A 20,918-nucleotide genomic window follows, 5' to 3' on the forward strand; every position below is an offset into this window, starting at 1 on the left:
AATGCATTTCTCTCTCTTCCCCTCCCTCCCCATGCGGGCATGCTAGACATACCTTTGCTGGCAGGGAGGCAGAGCCCCGCCAGCCAAATAAATGGACCACCACCACTCCCTGCTGCTTATTTATGGCTCTGAGCAGCAGGCCAGGAATTCTCATGCAGACTTGTGGGAGAAGTCCTGACATGCTGCTCAGAGCCAGAAACAAGCAGCGGGAGCAGGGGCACTCCATTTAATTTGGCTGGTGGAACTTGATATCCTTGCCAGCAAAGGTGGCCCATCTCAATGCTGGAGATTTAGCACTGCTATTCTGCTCATTGAAGAGCAATGAGTAAGGTTTTTCTTGTGGTGCCTGAGAGAGTGCATGCACTTGTGCATGTTTCTGTGCCATATAAACAAGAGTCTCCCTTTGAAAATGTGGGCTGAGCTTCCCTTTGAAATTCTATTACTTATGCTGATTGTGTGTTACATATTATTAATCATATATAGGGTGCAGTTATTGCAATATAGGATTTAGCCCAGTGTACTGGTTTGTTTGAAATTCTATTGCTACAAATGAACCTGTACATATACTAAATGAAAGAAGTTTTCAGCCTAGGGAATTTACCCAGCTACCTATTAAGTGTCCTGGGCAAATTCCTTTGAACACTATTATAATACTGCCTTTTTCCTCTCTATATTCTTTTATAAACACCAAAGAAAGTGGTTTTTTTTTTTTTTAATTTTGCTGCTTCCAGTTGTGAAACTTCTCACATGTAAACATTTGTAAATATATACCTTGAACACATACTCCCTTGGCACCTCTGGTTTGTACTAGAGGCAATGGAGGGTGAAAATGACCTGCACACCTTCTTTGGTTCTTGACTCACTGCTGCAGAGCTCCCAAGCTACCCACAGGGCTGGTCTTAGGGCGAGGCGACCGCATAGGGCCCCACGCTCAAGGGGGCCCCGCGCAACGCGCCTGAGGTCGCCCCACCCACCGCCCCCACCCCCCGACGGTCGATCGCTGCTCCTACCACTCTGTCCTACCTTTAAAAAAAAATTTGAGAAGCGCCGGAGTAGCAGGCAGCGCCTCAAGTCTGCCCTGCTAGTAAAAATCTCCTGGACATCGTCGGGCCTTCCCGCATTGAGTCCCGCCCTCCTCTGAGGTAACTTCCTATTACCTCAGAGGAGGGCGGGACTCAATGCAGGAAGGCCCGACGACGTCCAGGAGATTTTTACTAGCAGGGCAGACGCGAGGCGCTGCCTGCTACTCCGGCGCTTCTCAAATGTTTTTTAAAGTTAGTGGGTGGCAGCAGGGGAACAGAGTTGGTAGGTGGGTCGGGTCGGGGGGACTCAGATGGGAGAAGGGTGTGGGATGGGGGTTCTCAGATGGGGTGAGGGGGTAAGGGGACTCAGATGGGAGAAGGGTGTGGGATGGGGGTTCTCAGATGGGGGGGGTAAGGGGGACTCAGATGGGAGAAGGGTGTGGGATGGCGGTTCTCAGATGGGGCGAGGGGGTAAGGGGGACTCAGATGGGAGAAAGGTGTGGGATGGGGGTTCTCAGATGGGGGGGTAAGGGGGACTCAGATGGGAGAAGGGTGCGGCTGGGGTGGGGGTTCTCAGATGGGGGGAGAGGGTAAGGGGGACTCAGATGGGAGAAGGGTGTGGGGTGGGGGTTCTCAGATGGGGGAGGGGGTTTTCGGAGGGCAGAAGCCAGGGACTGGGGTGGGGAGGCGAGGGGGTTCTCGAATGGGAGGAGGGGAGGGGGCTCTCAGATGGTAGAAGGGGCTGGAACTGGGGTTTGAGAAGGGGCCATATGGGAAAATGGGGGCCATGCATGGGGCTGGTGGGAAAATGGGGCATGCGTGGGTCAGGTGGGAGAATGGTTCTGGGGCTGAAAAGGGGGGCCCTAATACAAGGCATGTGGATGAAGGGGGCTGGAACTGGGGACTGAAAAGGAGGGTAGGTGGGATAAGGGGGCTAGTACTGGGACTGGAGGCTGAAAAGGGGCAGGGGCTAAAACTGGGTACTGGGGGCTGAAAAGGAGATAGGGAGAAGTGGCTGGGGCTGAAGCTTGGGACTGGTGAGAGAAAAGGGCTGGGGATTGGGGTTGAAACTGGGGGCTAAAAAGGGGACAGGGAGAAGTGGCTGGGGGCTGAAGCTCGGGACTGGTGGGAGAAAAGGGCTGGGGCTGAAACGGGGGGCTGAAAAGGGGACAGGGAGAAGTGGCTGGGGGCTGCAGCTCGGGACTGGTGGGAGAAAAGGGCTGGGGCTGAAACAGGGGACTGGTGGGATAGTGGGGCTAGAACTGGGGGCTGAGAAAAAGGGGCAGAGAGAGGGGCAGATTCTGGATGGAAGGGGGAGCGAGAGGGAGGGCAGACCCGGATGGATGGGAGAGGGAGGGCAAATGGTGGATTGAAGCGGCAGAGAGAAAGGGCAGACAGTGGATGGAAGGGATAGAAAGGGCAGACAGTGAATGGAAGGGGGAGAGGGCAGACAGGGGCAGATGGTGGATGGAAGGGGCAGAGATAGAGGGCGGATGTGGATGGAGGGAGCAGGGAGAGAGGGCAGACATTGGATGGAGGGAACAGCAGAGAGGGCAGACACTGGATGGCAGAGAGAGAACAAAGACAGATGCTGGATGGAAGGAAGACAGTGAAAAGAAGATGAGGAAAGCAGAAACCAGAGACAACAAACTATAAATAAAATATATATATTTATTTTTTTTGCTTTAGGATAAAGTAGTATTGTAGCTGTGTTAATAAATGTTTATAATAGAACATGTAAACAAGGTAATCTTTTATTGGACTAATTTTAATACATTTTGGCTAACTTTTGGAGAACAAAACCCCCTTCCTCAGGTCAAGATAGGATACTGTAACAGTACTATACTGTATTGACCTGAGTAAGGATGTTTTGGCCTCTGAAAGCTAAATGTATTAGTCCAATAAAATGGTATTATTTTATTTTCTATATTTATTTTATTTTTATTTGCTAATTTGTAAAGTGGTGATTGGTATTTGTTAGGTTTGTTTTTCAAATTTACATCTGCTGTCTTTATATTTTGCACAGTACTAGGGGACATTTTCTGTTTCTGTGGTGTTGCATTGTATGCAGAGTCTGGCATCTTGGGGGTTCAGTTTAATTTTTGTCTAAATAGAAAGTTTAAATATTACTACTTATTCTATAGTGGATTAGGGTGTTATCTGTGTTTGTGAAAAAGACATAGTTTTCAGTTGGCATTGACTGTGCAGGATTGACAAGCCCTGGAGCTGGGGACCTTGGAGCTTGGAGGGAGCGGTGGCCGGCCCTGGAGCTAGGGTGGGGGTGGAGCTAGGGTGGGGGTGGAGTTAGGGTGGAGGCGGGGCTAGGGTGGGGCCCCATCAAATTGGTCTGCATAGGGCCCCGCACTTGCTAAGACCGGCCCTGATTACCCAGCTCCAGGAGGGAGACTTTTTGGTCCACCTTCAAATACAAAAAGTCAGCATTAATGTTCTCAGCACACCCGATGTCTCACATGAAAGCTAAAAGGGCATCTCAGGTCCGTAACTCTTGAATGCCCTTTTCCTAGCCCTCCGACTACAACTCTCCTTGACACTTTTTAAGGCTCACCTTAATGCCCCTTCTTCAATCAGGCTTTTGAGTCTCACTTCCAAGCAGCTGCAGGCTTGTCTAGTCCATCCCTTCCTGGATCCATACTTTCATTCCCCTCTCTCCTTTTTTTTTTATTACATTTGTACCCTGTGTGCTTTCTCACTCATGGCAGGCTCAATGCGGCTTACATATTATATACAGGTACTTATTTGTACCTGGGGCAATGGAGGGTGAAGTGACTTGCCCAGAGTCACAAGGAGCTGCCTGTGCCTGAAGTAGGAATCAAACTCAGTTCCCCAGGACCAAAGTCCACCACCCTAACCACTAGGCCACTCCTCCACTCTGTTCCTAAGACAGTTCCCCTTTTATCTATTTTTCTTGCTGTCCTGTCTTAATAAATAAAGAAAATAATTCTATTAACTACTTATAATTTTTATATTGTGTAAACCGCTTCAATGGTTCTCCCATAGGCAGTATATCAAATCTCTAATAAACTTGGAAACTTGGGTTGGGACTTTATTCTGATGGGGTTCATGATCAGTAACCAACAGGAACTGTTGTCCCAATAAATAATATTGGAACATCTCCAGGGCCCATTTAACAGCTAAAGAAAGCTTCTTTTTCAATGACTGCATAATTTTTTTTTCTCTTGGGAACAGCTTCCAGCTAATATAGGCCACCAAGTAGTCTTCCCCATCCACTTCCAAGTCCAAATTCTGATGCATCAATCTGCACAGTGAAGGGCAGGTTGACTAGCACCAGCTGTGAGCAAATGTCCCTCTTCAGGGTCTGGAAGGCAGCATCCAGCTCTTCAGTCCTGTATATCTTTACTGGAGCCTTCTTCTGCAGGAGGCGGGTTAGCTGTTCTACTTTGTTAGCAAACCCTGAAATAAGCCAGCAATAATAACCAATGAGCCTGAGGAAGGCTCATACCTTTGTCTGGGATACTGGAATCTGGGTGATTGCCTCTATCTTTCGGATCTGGGATCTCACTTGTCCTTTCCCAATTGAGTACCCTAGGTACTGGACTTCTTGTCTTCCCAAGAAGCATTTTTTAGGATTCACTGTTAGTCCAGTGGTCCATATACTATCCAGTACCGTCTACCTGGATGAGACGTATCCTCCAATCTTTGCTGTAGATGACAATCAGTCTTATTTTCAAAAGTGATCGCCGGCCATTTCCCAACATAAATCGGGAGATGTCCGGCGATCTCTCAAAAGCGGCGAAATCGGTATAATCAAAAGCGGCTTTTTTGACACCATCGCCGCTTTCCTGTCGCCTCGCCGGCGAAAGTTCAAGGGGGCGTGTCGGCGGCGTAGCGAAGGCGGGACATGGGCGGGCATGGGTGTGGCTACCAGATGGCTGGCTTTCAGGGATAATGGAAAAAAAAGCAGCGTTAAGCAGTTTTTCGCCAGGTTTACTTGGTCCTTTTATTTTCACGACCAAACCTCAAAAAGGTGCCCCAACTGACCAGATAACCACTGGAGGGAATGGGGGATGACCTCCCCGTACTCCCCCAGTGGTCACCAACCCCCTCCCACACTAAAAAAATACAAATCAAAATCTTTTTTTACCAGCCTGTATGCCAGCCTCAAATGTCATACCCAGCTCCCTGACAGCAGTATGCAGGTCCCTGGAACAGTTTTTAATGGGTGCAGTGCACTTCAGGCAGGCAGACCAAGGTCCATCCCCCCCCCCCCCCCACCTGTTACACTTGTGATGGTAAATGTTAAACCCTCCAAACCCCCCCCCCCCAAAAAAAAAAACCCACTGTACCCACATGTAGGTGCCCCCCTTCACCCATAAGGGCTATGGTAATGGTGTAGAGTTGTGGGGAGTTGGTTTGGGGGGATTTGGGGGGGCTCAGTACCCAAGGTAAGGGAGCTATGCACCTGGGAGCTTTTTTGGTATTTTAAAAATATTTTTAGAAATGCCCCCTAGGGTGCCCGGTTGGTGTCCTGGCATGTGAGGGGGACCAGTGCACTACAAATGCTGGCTCCTCCCATGACCAAATGCCTTAGATTTCACTGGGTTTGAGATGGTCGGCATTTTTTTTCCATTATTGCTGAAAAATAAAACCGGCGATCTGAAACCCGGTGAACTTTGGCATTTGGCCGGGCTAAACCGTATTATCGAAAAAAAAAGATGGCCGGCCATCTTTTTCGATAATACGGTTCCGGCCAGCTGTTACGCCGCCGCCAAAATACATCACCGGCGATCTATTTCGCCGGCGACGTTCGATTATGCCCCTCAATGTCATCTAAGTAGGCAGCCACATAGTGACCATGAGGTTTAAGTAGGTGCTCTATAAGGTGCTAGAAGGTAGCTGGAGCACCATGAAAGTCAAATGGCAACACTGTATACTGGAACAACCCCCGAGGCACTGAAAGGGCTGTATTTTCCTTAGCAGCCGGAGTGAGGGGTACCTGCCGCTATCCCTTGGTCAGGTCCAGGATTGCAGATGAATTGGGCTCCTCATAGTCTCTCAGTGAGTTCATATACTCTTGGCATTGGATAGGCTTCTAGTTTGCAAACAGCATTCACCTTCCAAAAATCAATACAAAACTGGATGCTCCCATCCGGGTTTGGTACCAGCACAATGAAAGATGACAAATTACTGTTCGACTCCTCAGTGACACCCAGTTCCAGTATCTCAGCAACCTCTTTTGCAGCAGTTTGTTTCTGGACCTCTGGGATCTGATAGGGGTGTTGCCTGACTACCACTCCAGGCTCGGTGATGATATTACGAGTTGTAAGCTAAGTTTGGCTCAGCATATTGGAAAACACATCTTGATTCTGGCATTCCAACTGTGGACTTCTCTGAGACTGAAAGCTGGTTGCCAAATGGAACTTGCAGGGGCCTGGACTCTGTTGGAACCTCTGTTCCAAATTTGTCTCTTTGGACCATCGCTGTAGTCATGGGGACCCACTTCTCGAACAAATTGATCTTCATCTTGTCCCTTTTGTCCAGTTGGGTCACCTCATAATTGACAGGTCCTGTCTTCTCCACAACTTCATAAGAATCTTGCTGCATGCATAATAATTTACAATCTGAGGAGGATAAGAGGACTGTCCAATGACTGGAAGATTCTCTGTTTTCTGATTGTGGGCTTGGGTTTGACCCACTTGAACCTTTTTCAAGCAGAGCTTGACTGCCTCACTGGCTTTCTTCAACCTCTCCTGCATGGTGAGCACATATTCAGCCAAGTTCCCTCCCAGACTGGGTTCCCCTTCCCAAGTTTCCTGAGCTATATCCAGGATTCATCTAGGTCTTTGTCCATACAACAGTTGACATGGAACTCTTTTGAACTCTGGAGCACCTCCCAGATAGCAAATAATACATATGGGAAGTAGAGAATCCCAGTTTCCCCAGTCTTCAGCCACAAACCTCTCCAGCATTTATTTGCTTGAGAATCTTACTGAAGCGTTCCACCATGCCATCTGTCTGTGGTTGATAAACAGACGTCTGCAATTTATTTACTTTAAGCAGGGTACACACTTGCTTCATGACCCTGAACATAAAGGTGGTGCCTTGGTCAGTCAGTATTTTGGTAGGATTCCCCATCCAGGAAAAGACTTCCCACACAGCATTAGCAACCATGATAGTTTTTATATTACACAGGGTAATGGTCTCTGAGTAGCAAGTAGCATAGTCCAAAATAACCAGAATATACTTGTTGCTATGGGTGGTATGTTCTAGGGGGTTCCACAAAGTCCATCACCACCCTTTCGAATGGGGTATTGACAATGGGCATGGTCATGAAAGGGGCAGGTAGAACCCTCACAGGACTACTCAGCTGTCAGGTTGGGAAGGATTCACAAAGGAGCTCAACTTGCTTGAATACCCCTAGCCAGAAAAACTGAGCCAAAATCAGTTCCCAGGTCTTCTCCTCCCTCAAATGACCTCCTGTGAGCTAATTGCATGACCTGTCTATGATAGGGTTGAAGGACTAACAGTTGCCTTACCTCTTCCCCCTCCAGGGTTCCTCTGGCCACCCTGTACAACAAGTCACTTTTTATAGTGAAATAAGGGAGTGCTAGCTTAGAGGAGTCCTGGTTGCCCACAGGAAGATAACTCTTGCAATCTCTAGGCCTGTCTTGCTGTTTGGTTGCAGCAATGTCCAGGCCACTTCCTTGAGTCATTAGCACAGCCGGCCAACATTGTGGAAATAAGGTAAATATTTTATTCACTAAACTTGAAGCTTGCTACTTCACAGGGTAAGGAACAAAAATATGAAGTTTCTTTAATTCAGAGGGAAAAGTCTTGACATGGGCTTGAGGCTGACAAATATTTGGGTGGGCCAACAGGTTGGATGGATGGGCACTAGAGAAACACCTGCAGGTTCACATTACTACTGAGCATTCATATATGTATGGGCTAAATTATGGGATGTTGATATATACTAGAGAGAAAGAATTGGAGCATTATAATTTCACATGGTTAGGTAGAATAACAAGTCTAAAGATGAATATCTTACTGCTGGCCGCTTTACCTATTTCCTACTTTACCCATCATGATACTTGCATCAGAGGAAGGAATGAGGGAGCTTGGCAGCACTAAATTTGAGGGGACATTTTGGGCCTGTGGTAACAAGAGTAAGGGTGGGCCTAGGCCATTAATCTATATTGCCTCACAGAGGTTTAAGTCTGAAAGAAAATCTTGACCTGTTCCCTTCACAGATTCTAATGTGTTCTACTCTGTCCCCAGCATTTATATCCCACTTGTGTCAACATGGAATCAAAGTGGGTTGCAAATAAATGAATTACTATAAACACGTATTGATCTGAATCAAAATATGTACAAAAAAAAAGAAAATAGATCTTCAAAGCTTTTTGAACTTGCAAGTAGTTAGTCTCTGAATCTGAACTGGAACTGAGTTCCATATTTTATTAGATTGATAATTAAATGAACTATCATGAAAATGGACCAAACAGGAAGGATAGTCAATAACTGAACATGGGCACAAAGGCACTACTGATTTTAAACACAAGGCATGCTGCCTTAAACTCTATAGATGTACAAATGGGCAACCAGTGCAAATCTCTAAGTAATGGGGAAGCGTGATCAAATTTCTTACATTCATATATCATTTTTGCTGCAATGTTCTGCAAAGGTTGTAGCCTATTAAAAGGTTTTGGGTGCATTTTTACATACAAAGTGCTACGATAGTCTGTTTGAGATACAATTACGGCTTGAATTACCGAGCAAAAGTGTTCTAGAAAGGAAAGGGATCTAACTGCCCTTAATTGACGCAGTTTGAAAAAAAAAAGTTTTTACTCAGATTATTTATCTGGCACTCCTTTGTCAATTGAGAATGTAATATAAATTCTAAGACTCTTGAGGAAATCTCATAACTTAATTGTTCTCCAGTCCTTAATGTCTATTAAGGAATTTCTATTAAGGTATTACTAAAATATAGCAGCTTAGTTTTAGCAGTATTAAGCTTCAACAAATTCTGAGGTGCTCAGTGATGTGTTTTTTTCAATACAATCCATAATTAATTATTATTAGCAGCAAGACAATCTGAAACTAATGGAACTAAAATTAAAATACCATCTGCAGAAGAAGATACATAATACAGAGATGACTCTAAAAAAGACCCTCAGGAACTCATAAAACATTGAATAAAATTGGTGACAATGGAGATCCTTGGGGAACAACATTCTTCTTAACACAATACATTCTATTCGTAAGAAATCCCTTGAACCATTCCAAAACTTCTCCTGAAAATCAAAGTTCACTCAACCTGTTTAACTCAAAGCAGGATCAATTGTGTTAAATGCTCCAGACACATCAAGTTATAGAAGAACAGATGGAATCTTCTGACTTAATAGGAGAAAATAGACATGTAAAGTCACTGCTTGCAATCATAAGTTCTCTCCAGTGGCCTGCTCCTGTAGGCCCACAGTGTGCACTTCTCAGAAAAACTCCAAAACTCACCACCCTGTTACCACTTTGCTCCAATATTCATGTAGTTGGTTTTTAAAAAGACCTTTCTGGTAGCGAAGCGCCAATTGCAGTGTAAAAAGACAGACTACATGAATATAGAAACATACTTTATTGTTATACTCAAACATTGTTCTGGACACATTTCCTTTATGACCCCTGAGACAGGCACTTTGTGCCGAAACATGGTGCCTTGTCAGGTATTGCATGTTATTGCAAGAAATAAAGGGGTCCTTTTACTAAGCCACGTATGCACCTACTTGCGTACAACGGGCGGCAATTTGGAAGTTCCGCCCGGCTACCACGTGGCTCGGACAGTAATTTCATTTTTTACGTGCGTCCAATACATGTGCCGGAAAATAATTGTTATTTTCCGACACATGGCGCTAACCGGGCGGTAATCAGCATTGTATGCGCGCTGACCATTACCGCCCAGTTAACACCTGAGACCTTGCCGCTAAGTGAATGTGTGGTGGTAAGGTGTCAGACCCAGTGGTGTAGCCACAGGTGGGCCTGGGTGGGCCGGGGCCCACCCACTTAGAGCTCAGGCCCACCCAACAGTAGCACACGTTTAGCGGTAGCTGGTGGAGATCTCAAGCTCCGCCAGCTGAAGACTTCCTCCCCCCCCCCCCCCCCCCCCCCCGATGGTAACGAAAATGCTACTCTCCATGATACCGGCACCTGTGCATGCTCAGTTTTCAGCGCATGCCTGCTGCAGACTGCCAAGGTGGAAAGAAGCATTTCCTGCCAGCTGACATATATTTTTGGTGGTGGTTTGGGGGGGGGGGGGGGGCGGAGAGAACACTTGGTGCCCACCCACTTCTTGCCTAGGCCCACCCAAAATCTGTTGTCTGGCTACGCCCCTGGTCAGACCCAAAATGAACGCGCACCAATTTTTATTTTGCCAAATGTCCATTTTCAGCAACAAAGAAGACCTTTTTTGCAGGCACGCTGAAAAATGGATCTGCGCATATCCAAAACACGCGCCTACACTAGCACAGGCCATTTTTCAGCGCACCTTAGTAAAAAGGACCCCAAAGTATTTTAGCAATTAATGATCATCCTGCATACCTGTTTTTTCTCAAGCCATCTCCAACTTCCCACTGTCTTTTGTTTTTCAGAATGCTTTAATGCATTTTGTGATATAGCCTGGTTTTTTTTAATGCGCTAAGCACACGTTAAGGCTTATGAAAGGGCCCCATTGTTTGTTACCAGCTAGTAAGAACTGGTCTTTCTACTGTTCAGTGTCGCCTTTGTTTCAGATATGCATCACTATAAAACTGCATTCAAATAACATCTATTAAAATATCACTCATCTGTCAACTTGGATCATACATAAACATGAATTTAATTCCTGATCTGGAAATAAGACAGAAAGGCTTAATGAATAATACATCTTTTTTCCTGTCAATGGTTTCATTCACATTAAGGGTTCCTTTTACAAAGCTGTGGTAGAAAGAGGCCTTAGTTCCCCCTTACGTGGTTCCTTCCCACGTGCTAAGGCCATTTCTGCTGCCGCCAGAAAATGGCCAATTTTCTATTTTCTGAATTAATAGCCATGAGCTAATATTACCATTAGCGCATGAGCCCTTACCAACGCCTATTTTGTAGGTGAGAAGGGCTCATGTGCTAATCCTATGTTAATCAGTTAGCATGCAGCAATGTAGCTTCACTAAATGATTAGCACAGAAATGCTCACTTTCCACCCCCCAGACCTACTCCCTCTGCAGTACAATAAAATGTATTTTTTAGTGTTCTATTTGTTAAATTACCACAGATCACCTCAGCGTGTTTCACAATAAGCCATTTCCAGCTCTAGTAAGCATACACTAGTGCTTCCTGCAGCTTTAGAAAAGGAGCCCTAAGTATATAACCAGTGGCGTTCCTAGGGGGGCTGACACCCAGGCGGATCGCCGATGCGCAGCGCCCCCCCCGGATGCAGCACGGACCCCCCCCCAGGGAAAGGACACCCCCGCGAAGGACCCCCCCAGGTGCACAACGCTGGGGGGGGGGGGGTGCCGCGCGCACCTGTCCCGGGGCAGAGAAGAAGCATGGAACAACGGAGGACAGGTGCATGTTGCACCCCCCAGCGGCGTGCACCCGGGGTGGACCGCACCCACCGCCCCCCCCCTAGGAACGCCACTGTATATAACATTCATCATTATAAAATTAATACACAGTTGTTTCATAAAAACCAGAATATATACCAAACTATGTTCCTTGCTTTGTCAAAAAGGGAAAAGTAAAAAAGAACACTGCGCAGAAGCAAGTCAAAAATATTTATACTCACCAGGTATAAAGCTGTATTGTGCAGAAAACCCCATAGATTCTAGTTCCCCATCAGCAAAAAACTTAATCCACAAGAATCTGCCGCTAGATTTTATAAAAGGTGGGCTTTGTTGTCCACAGTAGCGTCCAATAATTGGAGAAAAGCTGAAAGGTCCATCTCGCACTTCAATGTGGTCAAATTTACACTCCCAGGAAGGCTCTATGGAATATTTTTCATCAAAGTGGAGCTCAATGCATTGTCTGGGAGCAGCTAGAGATTAAAAAAAAAAAGTGATTTAGTAGGCCACTAATTTTTTGCTTTTATATATTCTGTGAAAATTACATATATATTTCCAATATTTTTGGAAATAATAAACAAGTCCCCCAAAAGTTCATTGTAAATCATTAACACTTCCATGACAGACTTACTTGTAAAAAAAAATTATACCCTTTCAGAAATGAAATAATCAAATGCAATGTTTTTGTAAACATTAAGTTCTAGCTTGTACAAAGTACAAACACACTTTTAAGGAAGTTACAAGGTACTACTTTTAAAACGAACAGTAGGAAATATTTTTTCACTGAATGAATGTTAAGCTTTGCAATTCGTTACCAGAAGATGTTTTTATCAGCAGCTAGTGTATCTGGGTTGGATAAATTGCTGGAGGAAAAGTCCATAGTCTGCTATTGAGTTAGATACGGGGAAGCCACTGCTTGCCCCAGAATTGAAAGCATGGAATATTGCTATTAATTGAGTTTCTGCCAGGTACTTGTGACCTAGATTGGCCACTGCTGGAGGCAGGATACTGGGATAGACAGACCATTGGTGTGACCCTGTATGGCCAGTCTTATATTCTTATGTTCTTTTTGCACTTACCCCGCCATACTCTATATAGTGTGCATAGCGTTCCGTGCTGAAATTGAGGCGTATTCTATAACAACATGCATAACTTACTTAACAAGCCAATCAGCATAGTTAACAACACCTAACAAGCAATAACGAGTATTCATTGGCAATAATTAGAATTTACGTGCATAAATCACTAAGTGTATTCTGTAATGCAATGCACCTAAATTTTAACGTTCGCAGGCAAAAAGGGGCATAGTTATAAGCGGGGAAGTGGGTGTTTTCTTGGCGTTCAAAAATTTACATGCACTGTTATACAATATGGCACTCTGCGCCTAGTTCTACGTGTTAGGATTTATGCCCCATTTTTGTTGGTGTAAATGGAGGTGTGTAGTTTTAGGTGCTAGGATATCAACTAAGTGTATTCTATATACCGCGCCTAAATCTAAGCACTGCTTATAAAATACGCTTAGGCAGAACTCATTTCCACATGGATTTTTCAGTTGCCATATATAGAATCTGGGCTACCATGCATTAGATGCAAAACCTAGAATGTGGTAAGTGCAAAATCTTTGTGATCAATTGTATCTGCCCTGTATGGCAGACACTGCATGGACACGGCCAGGTCTGGTGCAAGAGTATTAGGCACTCTAGGCCCCCTACAGCCTTACAGCTCCTGAAGGGGGGCAAACTCAAGAAAAATGTCAGGAAGTATTTTTTCACGGAGAGAGTGGTGGATACTTGGAAGGCCCTCCCGCGGGAGGTGGTGGAGATGAAAACGGTAACAAAATAAAAAAATGCGTGGGATAAACATAAAGGAATCCTCTTCAGAAAGAATGGATCCTCAGAAGCTTAGCAGAGATTGGGTGGCAACACCAGTGGTTGGGAGGTGGGGCTAGTGCTGGGCAGACTTCTACGGTCTGTGCCCTGAAAATGGCAGGGACAAATCAAGGTCAGATATACATATAAAGTAGCACATATGAGTTTATCATGTTGGGCAGACTGGATGGACCGTACAGGTCTTTCTCTGCAGTCATCTACTATGTTACTATGAATTAGTTTTCAGGATCTTAAATCTGCCCTCCTCCACCAAGATATCATGCTTTTAAATATCAACCTTTGTTTTGTGAGTATATTTATCACACATACACAAAAAATGTGGGCAATTTCCAAAAGAAATATACCTAGGTAAGGGAACCTTTTACTAAGGAGTAATAGGTGCATAAGATGCGCCTGACACAGTTTAAAATGGCATAGTGCAGGACACGCTTAGGTGTCCCACAGTAAGAGCCATTTTAGCACATGTTTATCCATATACTGAAAACTTTTATATTGTTTTGGACGCCATGTGCTAGTGGCAACATTAACACATGGCCATTAACACAAAAAATAGAGAATTGGCCATTTTACAGCTGTGGTTAAAAGTGACCTTACTGCGTGGAAAAAAGCCATGCAAGCGCACTGATGTCACTTTTTGCTGCAATATAGTAAAAGAGCTGCCAAATGCACTACTTGAAAACTACTAACCCTTCCTGCAGGTAAAAATACACATTGATGGTTCCTTAGGATCTATTGTTCTGTCTTGACTGCACCTGTTCTTTGCTGCACCTTCCCCCCCCCCCCCCCCCCCCCCGAAATCTAGGTGACTGTCTATTAAAGCCTAATGGTTGGGCTAACCCTGGACACCACGTTACGTGCAGTGGCAGATATCATGGGTGTTCATGTGCTGTATAACATGTAACTTAGTGCTGGCACAAATAAAATATAAATAAATTATCACAGATTTGAGTGGGCAGGAGAAATTGCTCACTTAAATCATTTTGGCTGGCTGTCCACCAATATTCAGTGGCACTTAACCAGGCAGTTTCACTGAATATTGTTGCTAACTGGCTATTTTGGAACTGGGCTGCAGAAATCATTCTGTGGGGCTTAGTTGGGTAGGATCCATAACTTATGCAGGTGCCTAAAATATTCAATACCATTGCTCACATTGCTAACTGGACAAGTAGGAAACATAACTAGCAGTCCTAAATTCATTTGGTTAGGCATGTGGGTAGTCTGTACAGGTCTCCTTTCTGTCTCTCTCAATCCCATCACCAAGTACTGATTCCTTCTCCCTTCCAATCCCCCCCCCCCCCCCCAAGTCTCTGATCGTCCCTCTCTTCTGCCCCCTACACCAAATACTGATTGCCTTTCTCTCCCAACCCCCCACCCCAGCACAACCTCTGATCTGCCTCTCTCCCAACCCCCCCCCCCCCCCCACCAAAAAAAGCATTGGGCCCCCAAGAACCCTAAAGTTTCCCACCCCCTGTAAGCCCCTGTGGGTCTATCATTAAAATCCCTGGTAGTCTATGGTCCACAAGTCAGGAGAGATGCCGACTCTTTCCTTCCCATCATGGCTCTGACCCCAAAATGGCTGCCATGGACTTTAGCAGCAGTCTCTTGATACTAGTGCCAACCAAAGGGGTTTAGTTAATTTGGATGACACAAAGTTAAACGTACAGTTCTCAATGTAACTGTTTACAGTCACCAATAATATAAAGTTATTCTCCACATTTAGAGTCTCTCCAGTAGAAAAAGTAGTAATCGTGCTGGTAAATCATCTGCCTTGGTTAAATGTTTTATGTGCAGAGAGCATTGATTTGAGACAGATGGTGTCACAAGGAGCTGGACTCTTTGAGCCTGCAGGTACATAGTCTTGATAGCTAGTCTCTTCCCCAAGGGGATACACAACTTTGGTTCTCTGTCCTGATGCTTCTCCTGCATAGATTTCCACTGCTCCTCTCCTTAATTTCTTCTGTTGAAAGCAGGGTGGTGGCCTGGTCTCTATCCAATTTGCTACCTTATTTTTTAAGTCATTCATAAACATGTGGATAAAGGTAAGCCAGTTGATATATTGTACCTAGATTTTCAGAAAGCTTTAACAAAGCTGGTTTAACAAAGCTGGTTAAAAGATAAAGGGATCCTATTACTGAAATGCACTAATGGATTTAGTGTGCACTAATGATTAGTATGTGCTAAATGATAATACGCCCATCATATTCCTATGGGAGTTTTATCACTTAGCATGCGCTAAATCTATTAGTGCACCTTAATAAAAGGACCCCTCAAAATCAGAGATCAGATTGAATTGGCCTGTTCAGGAAAAAGGTGAATAGTAGAGCACCACAGGGATCTGTACTGCGACTGGTGCTTTTTAATATATTTAGAAATGATGATCTGGAAAGAGGTGATCAAATCTGTAGATGACACAAAACTATTCAAAGTTATTAAATCACATTCAGACCTTATAAGGCTAGACGACCGGGCATCCAGATGGCAGATGAAATTTAACATGGACAAGTGCAAAGTCATGCACATTGCGAAGAATAACTCAAATTTTAGCTACTTGATACTGAGTTCCACATTAGGAGTCACCACCAAAGAAAATAATCTAGGGGTCATTGTGGACAATGTGTTGAAATCTTTTGCTCAGTGTGCGGCAGCAACCAAAAAAGCAAAAAGAATGTTAGGAATTAGTAGGAAAGGAATAGAAAATAAAAAAGAAAGAATATTATAATGTTTCTGTTCTATTATAATACTCCATAGTGTAACCTCACCTTAAGTATTCTTTTTTTCTGGTTGTTTGCTGTATTTCAAAAAAAGATATACTGTATATGCCAAATTTCATGTAATACCTACTGTAGCAATGGAGCAAAGCTCCACAGTCAGCATCGGAGAAGGCCATGATAGCCAGAGACCAGGCAAGATCCAAAGATTAGAACTGCCTCGCAGGCCAGCCAGACATGGTCTAAAACTCGACAGCCGGAGAGAATGCCAAGCTCACCCACCGGCAATGGCACAAGACCTGACAGTCAGCCAACGATCAAGCCCCAAAAGCAGAGATGAAGGCTAGCATGATCTCCCACTTGGAGCCATACCATAGCATGATCTCCCAAACCAGAGCCATAGCCAGAGGTGGCCTGACACCGACCTTCAGCAAGGGTGGTAGGCTCACCCACCAAAGACCAGGCAAGACTCAACAGTCAGACCCAAAAAGTAGAAAGGGAGCCCTGCTTCCTTAAGAGCAGGAGCTAGGCTCAAGTGAGTGAGACAAAGCCCAGAAGTTGGTTAGATACGGAATAAGGCCCAACCTTCATAACAAACCTCAACACCTCCACCCCTCCCCCCCCCCCCCCCCCCCCCCCCCCCCCCCGGACACAGTGCCAGGCACGATTTGCCAAAATATGACAGATGAAAAAGGCTCTAGTTACAGACACAGAACAAGGCTAGACATACAGAGCCAAAAGTCAGGGAAGAGAGCATGGCAAGACCCCAAGAGACAAGCCAGAGCCAACTTCCAGAATGGACTCTGGCTCAACCACCAATACAGTGTAATAGCATGAGATGAACTGGCCCTAAGGCCAGAGGAGGGGAGTCTCAGCCTCCCAAAATGTAGACGGGACTGGACAGCAGGGACAGAGCCAATCTCAATACCTAGAGACATAGCCAAACCCTTAAGCTGAGACGGTACCTGGCCCTACAGCCCCACAACCAGAAACCAGGTAGGGCACCCCTGGTGAAGCTAGAGCCAGGCTTGCCATCCAAAGACAAAGCAAGAGTCAGGCTCAGAGTTGGAAGAAGGTGCAACCAGATAAGGCTCAACTTCCAGAAACCGATGAAGGCCAACTGCCAAAGTCAGTGCAACACTTGATGTCCCAAGATGGAGTAAGAGTCTACATCCAGAGACCATGCAAAGCTCAACATTCAGAGACAGAGCAAGGCTCGATGTCCAAAGATGGAGCAAAGCTCTACATCCAGAGATGGAGCAAGGCACAACTTCCCGAGATGGAGCAAGGCCCGACGTCCAGAGATAAAGCAATGCTCGACATCTAAAGGAGATGCAATCTAGACCTCCATAGATGAAACATGGTTCGATTTCCAGAGCCAGAGCAAGGTTCAATGTCCAGAGACGGAGAAACTCCATACATACAAAGGAGGCGCAAATTTCAACATCCTGAGATGGGTCAAGACTCGACATGCCAAGAAGGAGCCAGGCTCAATGTTCAGAGACAGAGCCAGGCTTGACGCCTAGAGATGGAGCAAGACTCAATGCCCAGAGAAAGAATAAAGCTTGACACCCAGAGAATGAAGCAAGACTCAATATCCAGACATAGAGCCAGGGTCAATGTACTGGAACAGTGCAATGCTTGTCGTCCCCAGACAGAGCAAGGCCCAACAGCAACAGCCGGCACAAGACCCGATGTTCAGAAACATAAGACTCGATGGCCCCAGTTGCAGCAAGGCTCCATGTCCAAAGACAGAGTGTGTCTCGACTTTCCTAGCTGGAGCAAAGCTCAACAGTCAACAATGGAGCCAGGCTTGACACTGGGAGACAGAGCAAGGCTTGATGTGCAGAGTCAAAGCAGGTTTGATGTTCAGAGCCTGAGCACAGCTCGATGTCTAAAGACATAGGAAAAAACGCGACGACCAGTGCCGGAGTAAGGCTCGGCGCCCAGAGAAGGAGGAAAGCTCGACATCTAGAAATGGAGGAAGGCTCGATGCTCAGAGATGGAGGCTAGCTTGATGCCCAAAGATGGAGCAAGGCTAGACACTCAAAGATGGAGCAAGGCTCAATGGCCAAGGAAGGCGTCAGGTTCACATCTAAAGATGGAACCAGCTTTTACTGCCAAGGCAGGCAGGGTCCTGCCACAAGGTACTCTTCGGGAATAGAAACAGATACAAAGTGAATGCTACGAAGACTAAGACTGCCACAACATAGCCTATAAGGGTGCCACTAACCAGTGGTGAATTAGAAAACAGGGAAACCCAGCTGTAGAAATGTTGCCCCCATGTCACATGCTGCAATGCCGCTCTCAGGCAGCAACAAAGGCCACCACCATGTACAGCACAAAGTTACATAAAACCACTCTGGAGGGAGCTCCCAGAAGGCATACCAATGGAAAAATGCCAGTGCATCTACAATCAAGCAAGCACCCCAATCAGATGGTGCTTAACCAACCCGAGCCTCAAGAAGCAGACAACCGACACTACAGGTTACCAAAAAAGCTCCATAAACAGGAAAGGAGAACTATGAAGACCCTTGCAGGAGGCAGGGAAATAGAGTACTGGGATCTTGGGGTGATAGTATCCGAGGACCTGAAGGCGACAAAACAGTGTGACAAGGCAGTGGCCATAGCTAGAAGATTGCTAGGCTGTATAGGGAGAGGTGTGACCAGCAGAAGAAGGGAGGTTTTAATGCCCCTGTATAAGACGTTGGTGAGGCCCCACTTGGAGTACTGTGTTCAGTTTTGGAGGCCGTACCTTGCGAAGGATGCCAAAAAAATGGAAGCAGTGCAAAGAAAAGCTACGAGGATGGTATGGGATTTGCGTTCCAAAACGTATGAAGAGAGACTTGCTGACCTGAACATGTATACCCTGGAGGAAAGGAGGAACAGGGGTGATATGATACAGACGTTCAAATATTTGAAAGGTATTAATCCGCAAACGAATCTTTTCAGGAGATGGGAAGGCGGTAGAACGAGAGGACATGAAATGAGATTGAAGGGGGGCAGACTCAGAAAAGATGTCAGGAAGTATTTTTTCACGGAGAGGGTGGTGGATGCTTGGAATGCCCTCCCGCGGGAGGTGGTGGCGATGAAAACGGTAACGGAATTCAAACATGCATGGGATGTGCATAAAGGAATCCTATACAAAAGGAATGGATCCTCAGAAGCTTAGCTACAATTGGGTGGCAGAGCAGGTGGGGGGAAGAGGGGTTGGTGGTTGGGAGGCGAGGATAGGGAAGGGCAGACTTTTATACGGTCTGTGCCACAGCCGGTGATGGAAGGCGGGACAGGTGGTTGGGAGGCAGGAAAAACTGCTGGGCAGACTTATACGGTCTGTGCCCCGAGAAAGACAGGTACAAATCAAGGTAAGGTATACACATGAGTTTATCTTGGGCAGACTGGATGGACCGTGCAGGTCTTTTTCTGCCGTCATCTACTATGTTACTATGTTACCGCACCCCCAATCCCAAGATAAACAGGAAGGGGGAACACATCGTGGTGCCGCCCACAAGCTTGATACCAGTCCTGACTCAGAGGCAATCTCAGGTGGGACTCATAAGGCAAAGACACCAGTACTAAGTACTGAAGCCCAATTTCCCCAAGAGACTGACAGCACAACACAAGTCTGTGTGTTCCAGGTGCCCAGTGCAACCACATCAAATTGGACAAGCCAGTGCTGCAAATCCCAAGTTAATAGGTGAGACTTGTCCTAATAAAAGGAATAAAACGCAACTCTCAGTGACCACGCTCCAACGTGGCCCCGAGTGTCTGTGTTTCTGCTCTGAAGCAGGTGAGTCTTTAACCTAGGAATATAAGGAAAAAAAACAAACTAAATCCCGCAGCCCAATAAATGAGGGGGAACCAAGTGAGGAGGCAAAGTAAAACCAACCATTTGGCAAGCTGCCCACCCAGAGCCCTTAAAGCAGTAGGAGCCGCTTGCGCCAGAAGCTAAAAACAGAGGTAAAGAAACTCGCCCCCGGAATGGCGGGAGACAAGCCGAGAGGTTGTGTCCCGGAAAAACACCGCAAACAAGCCTGTTTTAGTTTGGCGCAAACTGACTGAAGGCCCTAACCACATGGCAATGCACCGTCCGAGAACTCGGATGAACAGGCCACTGACCTACACCAAGATCCAACCCTCCTGCAAATGCCAAGGGAGTGTCTCTGGGAGGTGAGGTAAAGGCCCTGCAGAGCAGAACAGCAAATGCCCAGCTGCGCTAGCTGTGGCCTAGAGCTCAGCTAAACTGCTTTTTTTATTTTAACAGCTGAAGCACATTCATTCAAAATGGTGGCTGCAGGAGAGCAAACAGCTTCCGAGCCTGCCAAAACCGTCAATGGTGGCACCTTGACCAACCCCGAAGACCTCATGGACCCCACATGGAACCTGATAGTGCATGAACCAAATATCACGTGCAGCGGAACCCGACTGCAGTAGCCAGAACCCTTACTGGAGCAAATCAAAGAGCAGCCACCCTGAACGCGAATCACGGGGACTTACCCATAACCAGTGAACTCCTGACAGAGCAGTTGAAAAAGAGCTTGATGTGATGCCAGTAGAACCCTGGTTCTGTTCTTTTTTTTTTTTTTGGAGGCAGGAGTACAGGAACGGAACCATCAGTGATTGAAAGCAGAGACCAGGTGTACCCCACACTGGCCAAGAATAGCCAGGAACCCCAAGCTCAACTAATCCTGCGGGAACAGGCTAGGAACAAGTCTCAATCCATTAAGCTGCATAGGA

The 20,918-nt window shown here is 46.0% G+C and overlaps 1 protein-coding gene across 1 annotated transcript in view; it reads right to left on the reverse strand.

Moving 5' to 3' along the window:
* Positions 1 to 20,918, reverse strand: part of NETO1 (neuropilin and tolloid like 1) — a 424,908-nt gene that overhangs the window by 341,847 nt on the left and 62,143 nt on the right. The window contains exon 4 of the mRNA XM_030212767.1: positions 11,809 to 12,057. Within this exon, the coding sequence (XP_030068627.1) occupies positions 11,809 to 12,057 (249 nt within the window). The remainder of the gene's footprint in view (positions 1 to 11,808; positions 12,058 to 20,918) is intronic.

This window comes from Microcaecilia unicolor, chromosome 1, assembly GCF_901765095.1.
Source record: "Microcaecilia unicolor chromosome 1, aMicUni1.1, whole genome shotgun sequence".
Lineage (NCBI taxonomy): Eukaryota > Metazoa > Chordata > Amphibia > Gymnophiona > Siphonopidae > Microcaecilia > Microcaecilia unicolor.